The sequence below is a fragment of the Harmonia axyridis genome, chromosome 4, assembly GCF_914767665.1.
Source record: "Harmonia axyridis chromosome 4, icHarAxyr1.1, whole genome shotgun sequence".
Lineage (NCBI taxonomy): Eukaryota > Metazoa > Arthropoda > Insecta > Coleoptera > Coccinellidae > Harmonia > Harmonia axyridis.
The window spans coordinates 27,150,788-27,171,914 of NC_059504.1; the positions used below are offsets into that span (position 1 = coordinate 27,150,788).

At 33.0% G+C, this 21,127-nt stretch overlaps 1 protein-coding gene across 1 annotated transcript in view; it reads left to right on the forward strand.

The window, feature by feature from the left end:
• Positions 1-12,307: 12,307 nt before the first annotated feature.
• LOC123677690 (long-chain fatty acid transport protein 4-like) overlaps positions 12,308-21,127 on the forward strand; it is a 61,048-nt gene continuing 52,228 nt past the window's right edge. Inside the window, exon 1 of the mRNA XM_045614367.1 lies at positions 12,308-12,546. Coding sequence (XP_045470323.1) covers positions 12,508-12,546 — 39 coding nt within the window. The 5' untranslated portion in view covers positions 12,308-12,507. The remainder of the gene's footprint in view (positions 12,547-21,127) is intronic.

The window sequence follows — 21,127 nt, forward strand, 5'->3', positions numbered from 1 at the left end:
GACCATGTTTCTGACCCATATAGGAGCACTGGCCACACGTAGCAATGAACAACTCGCAGACGTAGTTCAAGTGGTAGCGTTCTCTGAAGCAGGAGATTCTTAAGTTTTGAAAAAGTTTCCTTTGCCATTCCAATCCTTAGCTTGACCTCCTCATCGCAGTCCCATTTTTCGTTAACCACGGCGCCCAAGTATTTAAATCGAACTACTCGTTCGATATCTTCGCCATTTAATGATAGAGTAGCGTCTTTTATATCTTTTCGGCTGACAATCATCATTTTCGTTTTCTTGATATTAATGTTCAAACCAAATGCAGTGCCTACCTCGTTAAGCTTGTTGAGTAGAATCTGCAGATCTTCTATGCTATTTGCTAGAATGGCGGTGTCGTCAGCGTATCGGATATTGGTAATAGGTTTTCATAAAAACAATATTAATTCTGAAGACAAAATACTTAATCGCTATACAACAGAGTAGGCATATTTATTCTGATCTAAAATTTAATTCTGCGCTGAAACTACGCTCTATAGCACGAGTAGTACTTACATGGAAATGTAAGGAGAAGAATAAGGCATTCTTTGACAGCAGGAGAAAATTTACATTGTCCGATAAGATCTTCAATTTTTATGTTTTCATCCATTTGTGATTTAGATAAATACTCATTCCAAATGTTCAATTCACTTTCTAAATTTTCAATGTTATACATATTGCCGACCTTAGATGCGAAAGATTCAATATCTAGTAATTTTGAATTCTTTGGCAAAAAATTGAAGAAAGAAAAAAGCATTACATGTTCTTTCGAGAATCTCGTTTCAAGGGCTGAAATCAAATGATCTCCATATGGAATGAATATAGATTTTTCGAAGTAATCTTCAGCTGAATCTGCTTCATAATTAGATCTGTATATTTGTCTACCGCAAATTCGTGGTTTTGCAATATCTATATTGAGACTCTGAGCAGCAGTTGATGCTTTGGAAAAAATTTCTGTGGAGCATGCATCATCTGAGCGATGTTTTCCACATATTTCTATAACTAAATTTATATGACGGTGAAAATCTACAAAATTAATAGAAACACCTTGTAGTGTATTTGCTATTGGTTCCAATATATTTGAATATTTACTTGCTTCAAACAAATCACAAAAGTGAAAGAGTTTATTGCAGCCCATAACTGAGCAGCTCTTTTTGTTGATGAAGAATTCATTGAGATTTCTCCAGATTTTATACCAAAAAGAGTTTTGAATATAGTATTGAAGTTTTCAGCGAAAACTCGCAAAGATTTATATTTAGCTGACCAACGAGTTTCACAAAACAAAGGAATATTTGGAATGCCAATGCTATTACGAATCTCAGTTATGTTGAATTTCAAAAGATCACTAAAATTTCCAGAGTTCTTGTTGCTCTCTCGTATAGGCATATCTTGAGTTCCGCAAAAAACTATTGTTTTTATAATCTGTAATTTTTTTTCTATTTTCTCCAATACTTTTTTTCTTACCTTCATCTATTAAAGACAATAGGAGAGTATATATAAGATGGATTTTTTTAAATTGACACGCATGGATTGCGTTCGGTTCCACGATTTGTCTTCATCCAAGAAGTGCTCAAAGCGTCTAAAAAAGTTTTCAATTCAAAAAATTTAAAATACCTATGCCGATTATGGATATGTGTATAGTATATTATGGATGTATTTATAGTAATTCCATTGAAAACTGGAAAATTGTTGTGAATCCATTACTTTCCTTCTTACCTTGCCCTTTGGATTGAGAAAGTAATATTGAGGGTGTTGTGCTGAAAAATGAGGTAATCAAAATCTCAGGGGGGGCCATGGCCCCCCTGGCCCCCCCTGCCCCCCCCCCTGCGGGCGCCCATGCCCTCAACCTCATTTTCTTCAATACGGACCTGTATATTTTATAACACTTTTCGAAATAACTTTTAACGCTGAATTCAACGATATATCATACAATGTCATTCAAAGTTGATTTTCAGGTGATTTTGACCCTTATCCAAATTTATTTGGGTCGGATCTGTATATTACACACTGGCGTAGCCAGGTTTCAGTTTCGGGGGGGGGGGGGGTTACATATTATAAAAAAAATCTTATGTTTTTCTTTTTAAATATATCAACTTTAAAAGAGCCAACCCATTCAGTCTATTTTCACTATTTTTATTTTTCAAGTATGTTTTGAGAAAAAAAGCATTTTCAAAATCACTTTTTGAAATTTAATTTATTTCTTTACATCGATTCCTATAAATATATTTAGGAAAAAAATACCGTCGTAGTATTTATACAACAGGTCAACAGAGTACTCAAATTCAAATTTATGAGTAGAAAGTTTATATGCAAAAAACCGGTAAAAATGATAGTTATCACTTTTTTTGCATTTTTTTCAATGTTTTATCATGAAATTTTGGTGGCAAACTTCAGATTCGAATTCTATACCCCAGAAACAGAGATAATAAATGGAAGAAATTAAAACTACCCCATCAACTGAGTTTTAGCAGAGATAGATATAATACGCTAATTTTGAACTATCGTTTGAGCCAGGTTTTTCGGACAAAAACTTTATGGAAGAAAACGTCAGAAGATTAAATTTTTTTTGTATTTTTTTTTAATGTTCCGTCACAGAATTTTGGTGCAAAACTAAGATTCGGATTCAGAACAAAAAAAAAAAGGTGTTTTTTTTAGAGCTATAGAACTTTAAATTGCAATGAAACAACGATGGATTATTCGATTGATATGAATTTTATTTATCCGCAAGATAATCTTGCATATGACCGCCACGGCTGGCTCGGATGTAGTCCAATCTGGACGCCCAATTTTCGATGACTTTTTTCAACATTTGTGGCCGTATATCGGCAATAACACTGCGAATGTTGTCTTCAAAATGGTCAAGGGTTTGTGGCTTATCCGCATAGACCAATGACTTTACTTAGACCCAAAGAAAGTAGTCTAGCGGTGTTAAATCACAAGATCTTGGAAGCCAATTCACAAAAAAAAATTCCAAAACGTGAAATTAGGCGGTCACCAAACGTGTCTTTCAATAAATCGATTGTGGCACGAGCTGTGTGACATGTTGGGCCGTCTTGTTGGAACCACAGCTCCTGGACATCATGGTTGTTCAATTCAGGAATGAAAAAGTTGGTAATCATGGCTCTATACCGATCACCATTGACTGTAACGTTCTGGCCATCATCGTTTTTGAAGAAGTACTGACCAATGATTCCACCAGCCCATAAAGCGCACCAAACAGTCAGTTTTTCTGGATATAACGGTGTTTCGACATACACTTGAGGATGAGCTTCACTCCAAATGCGGCAGTTTTGTTTGTTGACGTAGCCATTCAACCAGAAGTGCGCCTCATCGCTAATGGACGTAGTGCGCGATACGTATTCCGCACAGAACCATTATTTTCGAAATAAAATTGCACTATTTGCAAGCGTTGTTCAGGCGTTAGTCTATTCATGATGAATTGCCAAACCAAACTGAGAATAAATCACTCAACAGCTGTTAAATCGGTCGCCATCTTGAACAGTAATGCCAACTTAAAGTTATATACCTCGAAAAAAAACACCCTTTAAATAGAGAGGGTAATAACCCTCTGTATCTCAAAAACAGGTAATAGCAAAGCCAGCACTGTTTGAAAATATAAGAGTGTACTCGAACTAAGGGCGATGACAAAAAATTGGAAATTTCCACTTACGACTTTTTCAAATACAGGGTGAATTATGAACTGAACGAATTTCATTTTAAATAATGTTTGACTCAACTTGTATATAACAATAATTTTTATTGAGAATCATTCTAAAATTTTTACTTTATGGGTAAGCAATAATATTTCTTTCATTCAAGATTTTTCCGATGAGAAATGTTACTTTAAAGAAATACCATTTTCCAACTTCGACACCCTGTATTTCGAAAACTAGTTATAGGATTCAGTTGGACCCTGAGACATTCTTGTTCAGGAAGTCATATTCTACAAATTCTTTTCTTCATACCTATTCTAAAAATTCAGAAAAATTAAAAATTAAAAAAAAATAATTAAAATTGACAATTTTTCCATAATGCTGCTGACTGTTCCTTCCCAATTTTTTATTAGTGACAGTGTTCTGTATTTTCATATTTAACGAACTCATTGATATAATTCAGAAAATTATTGGGTCGTGAGCTCAAACAATCTGATCAACATCAATCTGATAAGTTCTTATTATGAAGAATCCAATTGTTCTAGTGAGAAAGCATAAATCATTTATAACTGTCAATTTGGGAATCGTTAGCAGAAAGATGAAACTTTCGCATCAGCTACATTGATACGCTCTAGATACCCAGATGTAGAAAAAAATTCACATAATTTCTTTTTATTTTATGGGGTTAACAAAGTTAAATAAAAACATGATGATCATTACTGATTGATTATTGATTCTTTTTTCATGTTGAAGCTACATAGTTAAATTTTTGAATAACTTACTCTATTATATGTATGTGTGCACCAGTAATAAAGAATTTTAATTGGTTTTATTGCAAATAACTGTTTCCTAGTTTATACTGAAAATATCTATAGCAAAAATAGCTTATATGTTTCATTTGCTATAAACAGTTCCCCCCTAGTTATAGTTCAACATTGAAAAAATGTTATGATGTTAAAATATCCAACACAATTTTACCTATACGCATGGGCGCCCGCAGGGGGGGGGGCAGGGGGGCCATGGCCCCCCCTGAGATTTTGAATGCCTCATTTTTCAGCACAACACCCTCAATATTACTTTCTCAATCCAAAGGGCAAGGAAAAAAGGAAAGTAATAGATTCACAACTATTTTCCGGTTTCAATGGAATTACATACTATACATATAATCCATAATCGGCAGAAGTATTTTTTGAATTGAAAACTTTCTTAGGCGCGTTGAGCACTTCTTGGGTGGAGAAAATTCATGGAACCGAAAGCACTCCATGCGTGTCAATTTGTTTATAAATTCATCTTATACACTGCGTCCGTAACCGTTAAAGTATGGAACAAAATTCATTTTTAGTTAAACAGACCATTTTAAGAAATAATCCTGAAACACGTCGATTTTTTATTTTAATTTACCGTATTTTAAAATAATAATCTAATATAAAGGGTGAATGACGTCAGCGTCATTTTTTTTGAAAGGAACACCCCAATTTGTCTCAATTTTCCGATTACTCTGGCTGAGGAGATTCCAAAAATGTATCACATATTGATTCCAATTGGTACAGGGTGGACAAAAATACAATAGTTTTGTGTGTGCTCATAAAGTGACGCGTAACATTCTTTATTAGTTAAATTAACACGACAATCATGGACGCCTTATCGTTTTTCAATAATTTTCATTTTGCCCCCCCTGAGAAAAATTTCTGCGGGCGCCAATGCCTATACGGCAAAATGATGATGATTTATCCATGTTAGTAGAATGTAGAATCAATAGCTAAAACTATAACCAGTGAGTTACATAACGTTATTGGATCGATTGAGTGAAGAAATTCTGAAAAAAACGTTCTCCTATGCAAAAAATTCTTTTACCAACGAAAACTATGGTCGTATTGAACGAATTGCGCTTCCAACTGCCTGAACACCCTCTGCTCTGATGGAGAAGTGATTGACGAGTTTGAAGACTATTTTGAAAGCTTATCTTTTTACAGAAAAGGTATTGGGGTACATACAGGGTGTCCCGTAAAGACCACGTCAAACCGAGGGAGAATGTAGATCAAAGGATAACCCACCTGCTATGACAAAATTCCCATTATAAAAGTCTTACCGTTTTCGAGATCTTTTTTTTTTTTGAAAATAATGAATTTTTGCCCCTTTCAATAGTCTTGTCCTTACGGTTGGTACAATTCTACATCTTTTTGGTTAATTTTTTCAGTAAAATATTGCTGAAGAATGATTTTAACGTCTGCATTAAAAACATCCTCCGAACATTTTAAAGGGGGGCTATGAGAAATAGTTTTATTGGAAATTTTGGTAGTGGATTATTTTGTTCATGAAGTTTAGCCCATCGTAGTGGAAAAAAAATGTACCGAGCTACTGCTGTACATTACACCAATAAATTGTCTATTTTATAGTGATTTCAAAGAGGTATCACACAATTCATTTGTTATTCAAAGAAAAAAGATATGGCTGTTTTTATCCAAATGGGTACGTTTCTGACAAAATCAAGTTTGTCAATTCTGTCAAGAAATCTTCGATATTGCATTACTTAGTGAACAATGGCAATTGTTTACGTGCGAAAATATTACTCGCATAATTATTCACCTCAAGGAAATTCAATTTTGCTGGCAAATTTTGCGAAAACATCATGCAGATCCAGATGTTTTCAATAAGATCATTTGGAGCGAATAGTCTCCCTGTACCAAGGATGGGTACATGAAGACCTAAATCCTCTGGACTTTTAATATTGGGGCTGCCTAAAAGACAAAGTATACGCAACACCCATACGTGATGAAGCCGAATTGCGGATGCGTTCTCTCAATTCGACTTCATCCCGCATGGGTGTTGCGTATACTTTATCTTTTAGGCAACCACAATAATATAAGTCCATAGGATTTAGGTCAGGTGAACGAGGAGGCCACAAAATTTCACCTTCTCTTCCAATCCACCGGTGGGGATAAGTTCTATTCAAATGAGCGGTAACTTCGAGTCCGTAATGTGTTGGGCATCCATCATGTTGAAACATGATGCCAGTGGCACATCTTCCAATAAAATGGGCAGCTGGTTGGTTGAAAATTCCAAATAATTGTTTGCGTTCGGTGATGGCGGCAGTTCAGTTAAATATTCCAGTCCATAATTGATCTTGAATCGATATTGTGATCTATCTTCTCTCACCTCGTGTGGATTTATAATATTCCAGCCATGCAAATTGTGGAGATTCATGTACCCATCCTTGGTACAGGAAGACTCGTCGCTCCTAATGATCTTATTAAAAAAATCGGGATCTGCATGATGTTTTCGCAAAATTTGCCGGCAAAATTGAATTTCCTTGAGGTGAATAATTATGCGAGTAATATTTTCGCACGTAAACAATTGCCATTGTTCACTAAGTAATGCAACATCGAAGATTTCTTAACAGAATTGACAAACTTGATTTTGTCAGAAACGTACCCATTTGGATAAAAACAGCCATATCTTTTTTCTTTGAATAACAAATGACTTGTGTGATACCTCTTTGAAATCAGTATAAAATAGACAATTTATTGGTGTAATGTGCAGCAGTAGCTCGGTACATTTTTTTCCAGTACGATGGGCTAAACTTCATGAACAAAATAATCCACTACCAAAATTTCCAATAAAAATATTTCTCATAGCCCCCCTTTAAAATGTTCAGAGGATGTTTTTAATGTAAAAGTTGAAATCATTCTTGAGCAATATTTTACTGAAAAAATTAACCAAAAAGATGTAAAATTGTACCAACCGTAAGGACAAAACTATTGAAAGGGGCAAAAATTCATTATTTTCAACAAAAAAAATCTCGAAAACGGTAAGACTTTTATAATGGGAATTTTGTCATAGCAGGTGGGTTATCATTTGATCTACATTCTCCCTCGGTTTGACGTGGTCTTTACGGGACACCCTGTATATCTTATTGTTCATCAATGATCTTCCAGAAAATTCGAGAAAGTTATTCATCGAAAAATCTAATTATCTGAAAGATGTTACCAAACTTTTGAGAGCGATCTTAATCGCTGATGATTTCTCATTAGCTGTTATAGCGGATACCATGGAGGAATAACAGGGTTTATGCGATCTCTTAGTGCAATGCTTCGTTCAATGGTGCAATTTTAATGCCATTATGATCAATGTGAATATAACGGAGTGCATAGTTTCTCATTGTCTAATGATGATAATAAGTTCATAAATTGACACTTCGATACTGTCATCTTATCACGGGAATGCACGAAATTCCTTGGGTTTCAAATTTTCAAGTCGATAGGTATTTGAAATGGGACGTACATATTGATTCGGTTTGTAAAAAACTATGTAGCTCATATTATGCGTTAAGTCGAGTTAAACATTTCCTTCCTCTGTATTCCCTTATAAGCATTTATTTTAGTTTAGTATACAGCCACCTTTCGTATAAAATCTTGCTCTGCGGAAATTCCTCCGATGTTGGTAGAGTCTTTTCAATTCAAAAGAGGATTTTGCGTTTGATGTCCAATATGTAGCTTCGCGGTCCTCTTATAGACCTATATCCTCAAAATATAGCATTTTAACAGTGGCATGTATTTTCATCTTCAGATGCAATGTTTATGTGAAGGAGAATGAGAGTAATATTGTTAAATTGTCAAGCTTTCATTTCCACAACACGAGAAATAGAGAATACTAGGGGTAATCACACCCCACAAGATTTCCAAAAAATGAAATTTCAGAATTCTCTCAAAGGCGAAGAACGAAAATTTTTTCATAATATGAAGCAATAATTTTTTCATTTAATTTAAAATCGACACGAAAGCAAAAAATCGGACCCTTTAATGGTTTATGACTTTATTATTGCTTTCAAGATGATTACTTTCATTGCTCTACAAGCACGTCTATGTTCGAGGTTTATTATTTTCCTTTATCTACCCGCTTTTTCGGCGCCCCCCTTGTTTAGCCATCTGTGATTCTGCATTCGTCATCGATACACTTATACGCTTAGACTATATAAGTCTGATATATAGTCTAAGCTTATCCGTTGTTTTAGGTTTTTTGTATCATTTTCGTCAAAAAATTATATTTAATTTTATATTAAATTATTTAATACTGCAGTTATCAAAGAACTGAACTGAGTTATTCGCATCGAATAATTGTCTGTGTTGAGTTATACAATTTAATGTGTTTCATTCAAATTGCAAATTATTTTCAAGACATCAGTTTTAAATCGACTAAACAGGGTGTTTCTAAATTGGAGGTACAAACGGAAATGACAGATTCCTCGGATCATTCCTATAACATGGTTCCGCAAACGATTCGTTTTCGAGATAGAGATATTTGAAGTTCAAGTTTTTTCTCATAGCACCTTCCCTTTACAAGATATTTAATTTAAATTTGGCATAGATATTCCAATTTGAAGTTTTCATCATGTGATTACATACGCTTCTTTCCACCAGAACTTTTTTTTGGTGAACCACTGGTCGTTTAGAAAATATTAAAAAGAGACTCTGGTCCAGTACTACACTTTTTGGTTGGTTCTTGCCAAACAATTCTTCAGTAATATAATTCAAATTATTATAAGATTCAGTAAACTGTGATGAATAAAATTGATTATTAGTTTTGGTACTTATTTACCCAATCTGATGTAGGAAAGATTAATAAAGATTCCATAAACTGTTATGAGCATCACAACAAACTAACAAAGTAGGACAGGTAAGAACAATCGAATCGGTAATAAAAAAAATGCCTTTATTTCGAGTAATTTTTGGTTCAAACTTCGGTTTAAAACCTTTTTTTTTCACATTACAAATATGAGTAAATGTTGTCGTTAACAAAATTTATTTCGATTACATCGATTGAGCACTATTGACTCACCCTGTATACATATACGTAAGAACATTCAAAAGAACTGAAATTTTTATGGTACCAACCTACAGTCTGTGTCTGGTTTTCATGCTGAGCCCTTGTTCTTCTAATCTACTTTCTCATTGATACGTATTGATAGCAAATAAATCGACAGATGTTGAAGATAAAGATAAACAAAGAAAACTATAATATATATATATATATATATATATATATATATATAAAATATAATATAATATATATAATATATATAATATAATATAATATAAATATATAATATAATATAATAATATATATAATATAATATCCAGGCGAACGATGCAGAATTTGAGGATTTCTACGTTTATGAAATGTCTCAGATCGGTGGCTCTACTTCTTACGGAAGACGAAGAAAAAGATTCACAGGATGGTACTCCCAAGAAAAAACAGAAGACGAAGACTATTAAAACTACTACTGCAAAGAAGAAAAATGAAAGAAAATATCCGAATCTGATATTTGAACAACTTCAATTGATAAGACAATTGAAAATAACCCTGAACACATAGAAGTAGATAACACGAATAATGTGACATCAATAACTGCTTCGGGAACAACTCAAAAAACAACCCAACAACAAATAAATAATAATCCAACTAAAAATATAAACAAATACTTTTATCTAAAAATGGATGAAATTAAATTCACAAAATACTCCAATTTATGGCCATCGATCTAGGGTCCATCAGCCTTTTAATTTACATTTTTTATTATAATTAAACATAATACACTTTATATCGTACAATGATTATTTAATTGGCATTTTACATTTTCTAACATACCTTATATTCCTACCAAATTTCATCAAAATAGGAGTAATAGACCTCGAAATATTGAGATTCTGGGTATTTAACGCTTGTGTATGAGCAAGCAAACCGTACATCCGAAAAAGCTGAAATTTGTATGAAACCATTCCGATCCGAATGTCAACCAATTTTACTAAAATATCGATTGAGAACAGTGGCGACGCCAGCTTTCAAAAAAAGGGTGGCCAAGTGGGGGCCGGTTGGGGGGGGGGGGTTTTAGTGAATCGAAATCATAGTTCTGCCTATCCTGTAATTATTTTAACCTTTGTATGTCAAATTCTAGGAAATTTCAAGGATCCCCCTGGCGTCGCCACTGATTAAAAATATGGCTATATGGGACCATATAGCCTTAGAATATAGAATGTTATTATTCTATACTCTAAGATCCAAACTGATCACCCATTGTTATGGGTAATTCAAATACTTATATCTGTTAATATAAGTATTTGAATTAAAATAATAATTTAAGAAGTTTCGGAGTAATTAAATTCTAAATAGACCCTTCTGAACAACTAACAAGTTGTAATTGGGTACTAGGCAAAGAAAGGCCATTCAACTGAAAACAACCATTGGTCAGGTCATGTACATTTATATGTATATTTCGGTGCATACAATGTATGCAGTGAAATATTTAGCTCCTTCATCAGGATGCAAAAAAAAATTTTACGTGAAAATAAGATTAAACCCTGAAATGTCGGTGAAGCAGACAATTAGCACTTACTTCTTATCTATCTCGGTTGTTGAAATGGACAGCAAGATATAAATATAAGAATTTAATCCATTCATACATAACCATTAGTCATTACATATTTGAAAATATTTCAATATTACATTTTACTTCTCTCGTGACCGATCTTACTTATACATTTCATTTTATTGTAAAGCTAGATCGGTCACTAGAGAAATAAAATGTGATATCGAAATATTTTTAAATAATGACTTATGTATAGATGGATTAAATCCTTATATTTATATCTTGCTGTCCATTTCAACAACCGAGTCAAAAGTAAGTACTAAAGTACTAAATGTCTTGAAATTGTCGGCTTCACCGTCATTTGAGGCTTATTTTCACGTAAAAATTTTAATAGAGTAGATTTTATTATTTTTCAGCATCCTGATGAAGGAGCAAATTGGAATCACCGACATATATAGATGTACTTGACCAATGCTTGTTTTTAGTTGAATGATCCTTCTTTGCCTAATACCCAATTAAATAACTTATTACTTTGGAATTTAAGGCAATAGGTACTCCTTGTAGATATAACTTCTAAACAACATTACCTACTGAATTTCCACCTGCGATTAGTTGCAATGGCCAAGTCGGAAAAACGTTCGATTGGTATTTTTCAATTTGATTTCAATGTTGCTTTTCTGCTGATTTGAGATATTCTCTGAGTAAGAAGAAAATAATACCTAAACAAAGAGCAAGTGCACAATTTGCACTGTCGTAATGATTTCAAATTATAGAATAAAAATGGACACATAACAAACATGCCTGATTCACGTCATTGTTATTCTCAATTTTTTTAAAGATCGTAAAAGTACGAAAAAAAAAATGTAACTCCGATGCTCCAAATTGTTACAAGAAAAAAAAATTAAATAAAAAAAATAAATAAATAAGTTCCATCATTTATTTCGGATCAAAACCAATATCGAAATCTAACCAAAAACTCTCTCCACAATAATTATCAAATTATCCCGCAAAATTTTATCCGATTGGCGAAGATATCATCGTACCTATTAGAAAGCGAAAACCGCATTACCGTCAGTTCAAATACCTATCGCACACTAAGAATTCGAGACATCTTCTGTGCGAGGAAATTTCTCTCATCAGCTTGCAAACATGCACCGATATAAATCTCAGCAACCGTTCAAATATCTCCCAGAACATCGAAATATGAAAGGAGAACGGTTTTGGAGGAAATGGTGGAGGGGTTCCACTTAGTCCGCCGTTTCAACTTGCACTCAACATCCTGATAGTTCACGAATAGGTGTTGGAAAACTCATGTCCTGCTCTGTTTTTCCATCATTATTTCGCGTCGGTATTTAAGGGCTGGAAGAATCACGTGTTTAAACCTAATCGAATTCCGAAATATGTCTTGTGATTTTTTCGGTTGTGTTTAGTGATATAATTCTGTTGATTTGAGTTCTTTAGTTTGAAATGGGTGACAGAGATTTAATTACCAATGGTTTGCAAAAGGTAAGAACAAATCTACGAACTCCCTAACTAATTTTTTCATTACTATGCTTTATTTTCATCTGAAGTAAGACGAATGAACTCGAACTATATCGACTAAGGAAATTTAAATTTTATTGAGGTAAAATTTTAATCAGATAAATTTTTGTCAATTCAACATGGAAAATGAATGAAACCATTATATTTTATAGATTATCGATGCGTTACATGACGTGAATGAATATAATTTCGAATATCTGAAATATTTAGTTCTTCTACTTCAATATACTAGCTGTACAAGGTGTACATTTTCTTAATTTCTAAGTAGAAGTCTATATATATTTGATTACAATTATACAATGAACACAAAAAGAATTAAATCTAAAAATAAATGAAAAATATCTAAATTGAAGTAGTCCCATCAAAAAACGAAGTCGAAAAACTCAATATCGCTGAAACGGATGACATTTTTGAAAATCCGAAAACGGGATGCTTTTCAACAAATATGCTGCATTGAAAAATTCTCCTCTATATCTCTTCTACGGCAATTTATTCATAGTTATGATCGGAAAAGAACTGAAAAAAATTTTTGCAATTTTTCGTATGTCTCGAACAGAAACCTAAATATAGCGAAATATTTGAAACAGTAATTTTTCAGAAACGTTCTGTAACTCGAGAACGAGTCAAGATATCTATGATCTGCTTTCTGATATCTTATTATTCCGAAAAAATAGATCGGGGTTCTCAATGATTCTAAGACTTCTAAGATGCTTTCAGTGAGCATCAAAAACGTATATTTTCATATCAAATATATAAACTTTTATTAAATACATCCGATTCAATTACACTGTCAACTTTGTATTTGGATAAGGTAACAGCTAACTATGTATTTAGATCTGCGGTTTAGAAGAAGATTATTTTATAGATTCATTCAATCTTTTTCTTTACGGATCACAAAAAACCTTAAAAGAGCTCCAAATTCAAACTTGTAACATTTTATTATTTCGGATAATAAACCACATATCAGAACATGAAGAGACGAAATCTTCATGAAAGAATTGTACACTGTAGTGCACTCTCTCAAAAGAGTAGTTAAACACATTTTTTCATCTCTGTTATCATGGAAGTAAATTTCAAACTTTCAAACATCTAATTTTGAAATGATATAAAGTTTCAGTCTCCGAAAAACTATGATTTTGTTTTGTAAAGAACTTATTTAAATTTGAGTTCTATCCTTTGAATATCAATTAATTAAGTATTCCATAGCAATGAGGGATTGTTTTATTATCTTGCTGAAATTTTAACTCCTCTATTATTCTTACTTACTATTTTGCATTGATCTTTCTAACTTCAATTCAATATTTCATTTTTGAAGTATTAAGCGCAGGAATTAACACAAGGAACACGAAATCTCGAAATGTGAAATATGTATGATGAATCCGAATAATTTTTTTAACGTTATGTTATACTTGATTTGAATAGTAAAATAAATTAAATAATTCAAACTGGAATTCTTATGAAAAAGTAAATTGATATTTAGCTTGAATACTATATGAAATTATCATTCTCTCATTTAGATGAACTAACTGACAACAATAAAATTATAATTGATATGTCATACAGTACTGTGGCATACAAGTGCGCAATAAGCGCATGGAGCAAGGAGCGATTAAAAACTCCTGAAAACAAGTCTTAATAACAGGTTTATTGTATTTGTATAATATTACAAATTCAATAAACCTAAAACTTTAAGACTTGGCATTTTATAAACCATATATACCTAATAATCGGTGTCAGAGGCTTAAATTGTAGGTATGTTTTGTTTTAGCTTTATATGAATTGAAATAACTACCAAAAGTTTTCTACGAGATATTTGATATATATAAACATAAATATTTTTATCGTAGAAACGTGTTGCGGGATTTTGGCCCTTAATATCAGTTCGGTGAAAAAGTGTTGGGATGAGTAACACTTGGTGGGAAACACATCTTTGTTTGTAACCAATTACCCTCATTATTTCTTTTATACATAAAAATATTTAAATGTGAAAATTTAGGTTTAATATGTGTATTCAAATTCATTGTTGAAATAATCTATTGAATAAACATGTACACTTACAGGTATACTAACTTTTTGAATAAGACTATTGGTCAGTAGGATTGTATGTTCAAAAAAAATATATATATTCGCTTATTCAAAATAAAAAAATGGAAATATTGAAAATTTCTTATAATGCATAAATACATCCTACTAAAGAATAACTCAACTAATTTGAAATATCTAGTAATAAATATTATACCGCGGGTTTTGAACCTGAGTTTATTTGTTTTCAATACACAATCGAGTATAAAATATTCCGTAATTGAGGTACACATGGTTTAAGATATTAGGTATAAATTACCTACACCATTATACATCTTCAATTACGTTGTATTGTTTCCAACAAAAAATTGTTTGAATTCAATGTTATGATTCTATTTTATTTTTTCCAAAAATGAACCTTTGGAACAAGGTATCCTTTGTTTAATATCCCATTGAGTTTCCACAGCTTATGTTCCGGAATGTTTAGAATTCAATATTCGAAAAAAATCTGTGGTCTTTCCGACTGCGTCAAATTTTTTTTTAACTATTGCGAGAGGTATATATTTATTTGAAATGGAAACTAAAATCAATTGTCAAGGAATCAAAATTAAAAATTTAATTACTTGAGACCTTGACAACTAGCAATCATGAAATTAAAGGCAGGTTACCTACGATGATACTGAATAAAACATTTTACCTCTCTAACTGTTCGCAGTCATGAATTTTTCGGATTTTAGAATGAATAGGCTGATCATAAGGTAAGCCTATTCATTATTTCATAATTCATAATTATTTCATAATGAATATAAATTCATTATTAGATGAAGGAAAGTGAGATTTTAGGGAGAAATAATAAATCATTATGTGAAAAATTCAAGAAAAAGCAGACTTCAGTAGCTTTTGGGCGCTCGACATTCATGAGCCTATTTGGAGTCCACAGGTTTGGCTACGTTTACCCATACATTGTATGAGATGTGATTTATGTTATTATTATCCGACTATGGTTTCCGTAAATAAATTTTGTTTTCTTGTTGATTTCAAAACCGCAGATTCGATCGAGATAAAAATTTGCGTTTGGATTTAACTATACCTAACGATAATTTCAAGCTACGTTGATCGCGTACTTAAAATCAAAAATATTCGAAAAGAATGTCGAAAAAATATTATTCACTATTTATATGTCAGAAAACCAAAAGAGATTGAATTTTGATTAATGATATGAAATAACAAAATTCATTACAAAATTATAATTTGAAAGGAAATACTCAATACTTCTGTAATAACAGATCCGATCGTGTTTGAATTTTGCTTTATATACAGGTGTCCCGTAAAGACCACGTCGATTCGAGGGAGAATGTAGATCAAAGGATAACACACCTGCTATGACAAAATTCCCATTATAAAAGTCTTACCGTTTTCGAGATATTTTTTTTTGTTGAAAATATTGAATTTTTGCGCCTTTCAATAGTTTTGTCCTTACGGTTGGTACATTTTTCCATCTTTTTGGTTAATTTTTTCAGTAAAATATTGCTGAAGAATGATTTTAACGTTTACGTTAAAAACATCCCCCGAACATTTTGAAGGGGGGCTATGAGAAATATTTTTATTGGAGATTTTGGTAGTGGATTATTTTGTTCATGAAGTTTAGCCCATCGTAGTGGAAAAAAAAATGTACCGAGCTACTGCTGCACATTACACCAATAAATTGTCTATTTTATAGTGATTTCAAAGAGGTATCACACAAGTCATTTGTTATTCAAAGAAAAAAGATATGGCTGTTTTTATCCAAATGTGTAAGTTTCTGACAAAATCAAGTTTGTCATTTCTGTTAAGAAATCTTCGATATTGCATTACTCAGTGAACAATGGCAATTGTTCACGTGCGAAAATATTATTCGCATAATTATTCACCTCAACGAAATTCAATTTTGCCGGCAAATTTTGCGAAAACATCATGCAGATCCAGATTTTTTCAATAAGATCATTTGGAGCGAAGAGTCTCCCTGTAGCAGGGATGGGTACATGAAGACCTAAATCCTCTGGACTTTTAATATTGGGGCTGCCTAAAAGACAAAGTATACGCAACACCCATATGTGATGAAGCCGAATTGCGGATGCGTTCTCTCAATTCGGCTTCATCACGCATGTATACTTTGTCTTTTAGGCAGCCCCATTAATAAAAGTCTATAGGATTTAGGTCAGGTGAACGAGGAGGCCACAGAATTTCACCTTCTCTTCCAATCCACCGGTGGGGATAAGTTCTATTTAAATGAGCGGTAACTTCGAGTCCGTAATGTGTTGGGCATCCATCATGTTGAAACACTTGAAACCACAGACTACGTCGCAGCGCCAGTGGCACATCTTCCAATAAAATCGGCAGCTGGTTGGTTGAAAATTCCAAATAATTGTTTGCGTTCAGTGATGGCGGCAGTTCGATCGGGCCCAAAATTGCACCATTAAATATTCCAGTCCATAAATTGATCTTGAATCGATATTGTGATATATCTTCTCTCACCTCGTGTGGATTTATGATATTCCAGCCATGCAAATTGTGGAGATTCATGTACCCATCCTTGGTACAGGAAGACTCGTCGCTCCTAATGATCATATTAAAAAAATCTAGATCTGCATAATGTTTTCGCAAAATTTGCCGGCAAAATTGAATTTCGTTGAGGTGAATAATTATGCGAGTAATATTTTCGCACGTAAACAATTGCCATTGTTCACTAAGTAAAGCAATATCGAAGATTTCTTAACAGAATTGATAAACTTGATTTTGTCAGAAACGTACCCATTTGGATAAAAACAGCCATATCTTTTTTCTTCGAATAACAAATGACTTGTGTGATACCTCTTTGAAATCACTATAAAATAGACAATTTATTGGTGTAATGTGCAGCAGTACCTCGGCACATTTTTTTTCCACTACGATGGGCTAAACTTCATGAACAAATTAATCCACTACCAAAATTTCCAATAAAAATTTTTCTCATAGCCCCCCTTTAAAATGTTCGGAGGATGTTTTTAATGTAAACGTTAAAATCATTCTTCAGCAATATTTTACTGAAAAAATTAACCAAAAAGATGTAAAATTGTACCAACCGTAAGGACAAAACTATTGAAAAGGGCAAAAATTCATTATTTTCAAAAAAAAAAAAATATCTCGAAAACGGTAAGACTTTTATTATGGGAATTTTGTCATAGCAGGTGGGTTATCCTTTGATCTACATTCTCCCTCGGTTTGACGTGGTCTTTACGGGACACCCTGTATATACATATAGATAATAAATATTACCACAGACATCGTTCAAAATTTCGTGTGGATAGCGTGGTGAAAGACGATACCACTTTACTTTTTCAAACGGGAATGCCCAATTTTTATATCATATCTTCATGAAATTCTGAGTTCGAAATACCCCACTTGTCATTATTCATCTGTGGTACTTTTTAGCGTAGGCCACTTTTTTCTAATAATTTCATGGTAATAATGGTTTAAACTGAAGATCATATCTTGAAAACCGTTCGAGATAATTGTACGATTAGTTTTTTGTCGAATTCCCGAATTTTCAAGTTTTATGCAAATCACCCTACACGTGGTCCGAAAGACACTGCAATTTAAAAAAAATGACCTGAATATTTTTTGGCTGTCGGAAACTCTAATGAGTATTATCTAGACATGTTGTGCCTAAAATGAGAAATTTTCGAAATGTTTCGCATTTCATATTTTGAACTGGGGCTCTGGCATCGAAATATTCGGAAGAAATCATTTTGACAAAATGAAATGGAGACTACGTGAAAAAACAAGAACATAGTCTGAATTCTCTTAAAGAGTTCGAATTGACTTAATATTTTCAGCTGGAAATGTTTCATCAATAATTATCGCTCATATGATCTGTTCAGATGCCTACTGTTTTCAAATCAACCTGCATCCTATTTCAATCTTATTGAAATAATAAAAAAGTTTGCAGATCATATGAGCGACAAATATTTTTGAGAGTTTTTCAGCTGGAAATTAGCAGTAATTTCGAATTCTTCAAAATAAAAAATCAGACTATGTCTTTTTCTACGTGATCTCTATTTCATTTTGTCAAATCGATTTTTAACGAATATTTTGATGATTCCTTTGATTTGGCTTATATCATCAATTGATATTACTAGTGGGGAATTTCGAAATCAGAATTTAGTGAAGATTATGATTATTATATGTATAAAAATTGGGCATTCCCTGTCAAAAAAACAGAGTGCTATCGTCTTTCACCACTTTCGGACCAGCCTGTAGAGTCAAAAATAATTTAAGGTTATGCGATGAGTACCTACACTGTTGATTCCGTCAAAATTTGAATCATTCTCAAGGCACAAAATTGACTCTTGTCTATAACTCTTCTTATCGACCGATCGAGCACTATTAAGTCACCCTTGTATACCTCTTCATTATACATAACTGTATTACTATAGTTTCCAAGGACGCAATTGGCGGATTGGTGCCGTTCGTTCAAAAGCTCCTACACGGCCGTTCTTTCCTCATATTTAAAAACTAAAGCGCTATTCGCATGAAAATGGGCTGAAATATTAGTTGCTGAACAGCATTTATCCTAACTACTTCTTTTAAAACCTGATCCATGAATTTCAAATAAATATTTCAGCAGTTATGATTAAAAATTTTGATTCGCATTTCGAATAACCTCGCTGAGTGATTTATATATATATATATATATATATGATTGATAGATATTTCATAATAAGACAGGGAGTGAATTAGGTAGAATGTGTATTGGTGTCAACAGTCTGAAAAGTGAGAATCTTCGATTATTGAGAAAATGTTTGCAGGCCCATATCTTCAAGTGGATAGCTGATCTGTTATTGATAATCGAAATGTGGCTGAGGCATTACTGTTAGTGGTGTTAGTGTTGGCATCTATTATTTAGAAAAAATATTGTTCAACTAAGCATTTGAGGATTTATGTACACGAACTTTTTGTCTGAAACTCACTCTGTCAATAGGTAGTCCAAAAACCTAAAGGGTCCGATTTAGGATTTGTTGATGATTCGATAATAAGATATGAAAAATCCCGAGAATAGCATCTTTGCACATGTTATAAATTTAAAGATATCCAAACCAATCAAAATTGGATAAGAATTGAAGAAGTTAAGGCTGTTACAAGGGCACAAACCGACAGATGAATAGACACAGTTCCGAAGTTGTCCAGGATAGTGTGAAATGCATTTTGCTAGTGTATATTTCTAGATTGGAGGCCAAAAATTCCTTCATCACAAAAGTAATCACAATGCTTGTTTTAACTCATTTTCATAAATTCATATTTAAAATCCAAATCTTATAACATAATAATATAGGATCATACTACGGAATTTTATTTTTTTCTTCAGTGCTGTACCAAACTTTCATTCTTAGAAAAAAGTGGGTTTCTCTTTTGTATCGTAATCGAATAATTCAATAGGTGCTTATAATTTGTACAACACCACGAGATTGTGCAAAACATCTCGTCTAAATGTACTTCATTTTAAGATACTGGTGTATCAAGACGAGAGGTAATTGTAGTTTTTCTGATCAATTATGCAAATCAAAGATGTGATTCAATCCCTTTACTTTGAATTGTTGACCTTCATTATAGAAAGCAAAAATAGCATTACCTAGTGTAAAAATTATTATTTGTATTGACACTCATATTAACTATTCTGCATATATCCAGTGGCGGATTCAAGATTTCTACAAGGGGGAGGGTTGATTGCGCAGAGTACCGAATTCACATGAAAGTAATACAGAAAGAAGTCTTTTTTCTTTTTTCAACATGAGTTGCGTCGGACGAAGACGAAGCATCATCACCTCTTTGGGTGATGTGCATCATCTTCGTACGAGAGAGGGTGGGTGCCAGCGCTGCTCTTGGGTCCGCTACTGTCTGCATCAATGAAACATCATAAGATAATGACACGCATTACGAGGAAGGGCCAGTGGATTGTATTTTGGAGAGATTAAGTTCATCAATTTTAACGACGATGACAACATGAATATTTCTTCACCTTATATGTTGAAGCCAGAATGGTCTCCAATATCCGATAACGGATTGGCACTATCAAGAAGAAGAATATGTTGAAGATATCCTTTTGTAGATCGCTATGTTCATCTTGGACGACTTCAATCAATCTTCGTTTTGGGTCACTAGCTCACTCGTTAAATAAAGTCTCTTCAATAGATTTCACATTTGAGCTTCGTGATATATACTTATGGAGTTCCCGACATTGCTTTTTGGATTACCCATAAATGTTGAAATCTCTTAGGGTGAGATCAATATGTACTGATTTTGGTACCTTTTTCTTGAGACCGTGATCCTCTTGAGTTGAAGGATATTTCTTGCTTGTAGGAGTGTTAAGGGAAGGAAATACTTTATCGGCGTTAACCAGGGCCAGTAGGAGTAATTTTGGCACCTGAATGAATAAAATGAAGAATTTGAATGTCCTTGCAATTGCGCTGCCAATTTCATTTCTCTAGCGTTTTTGCTAATCTTCTAG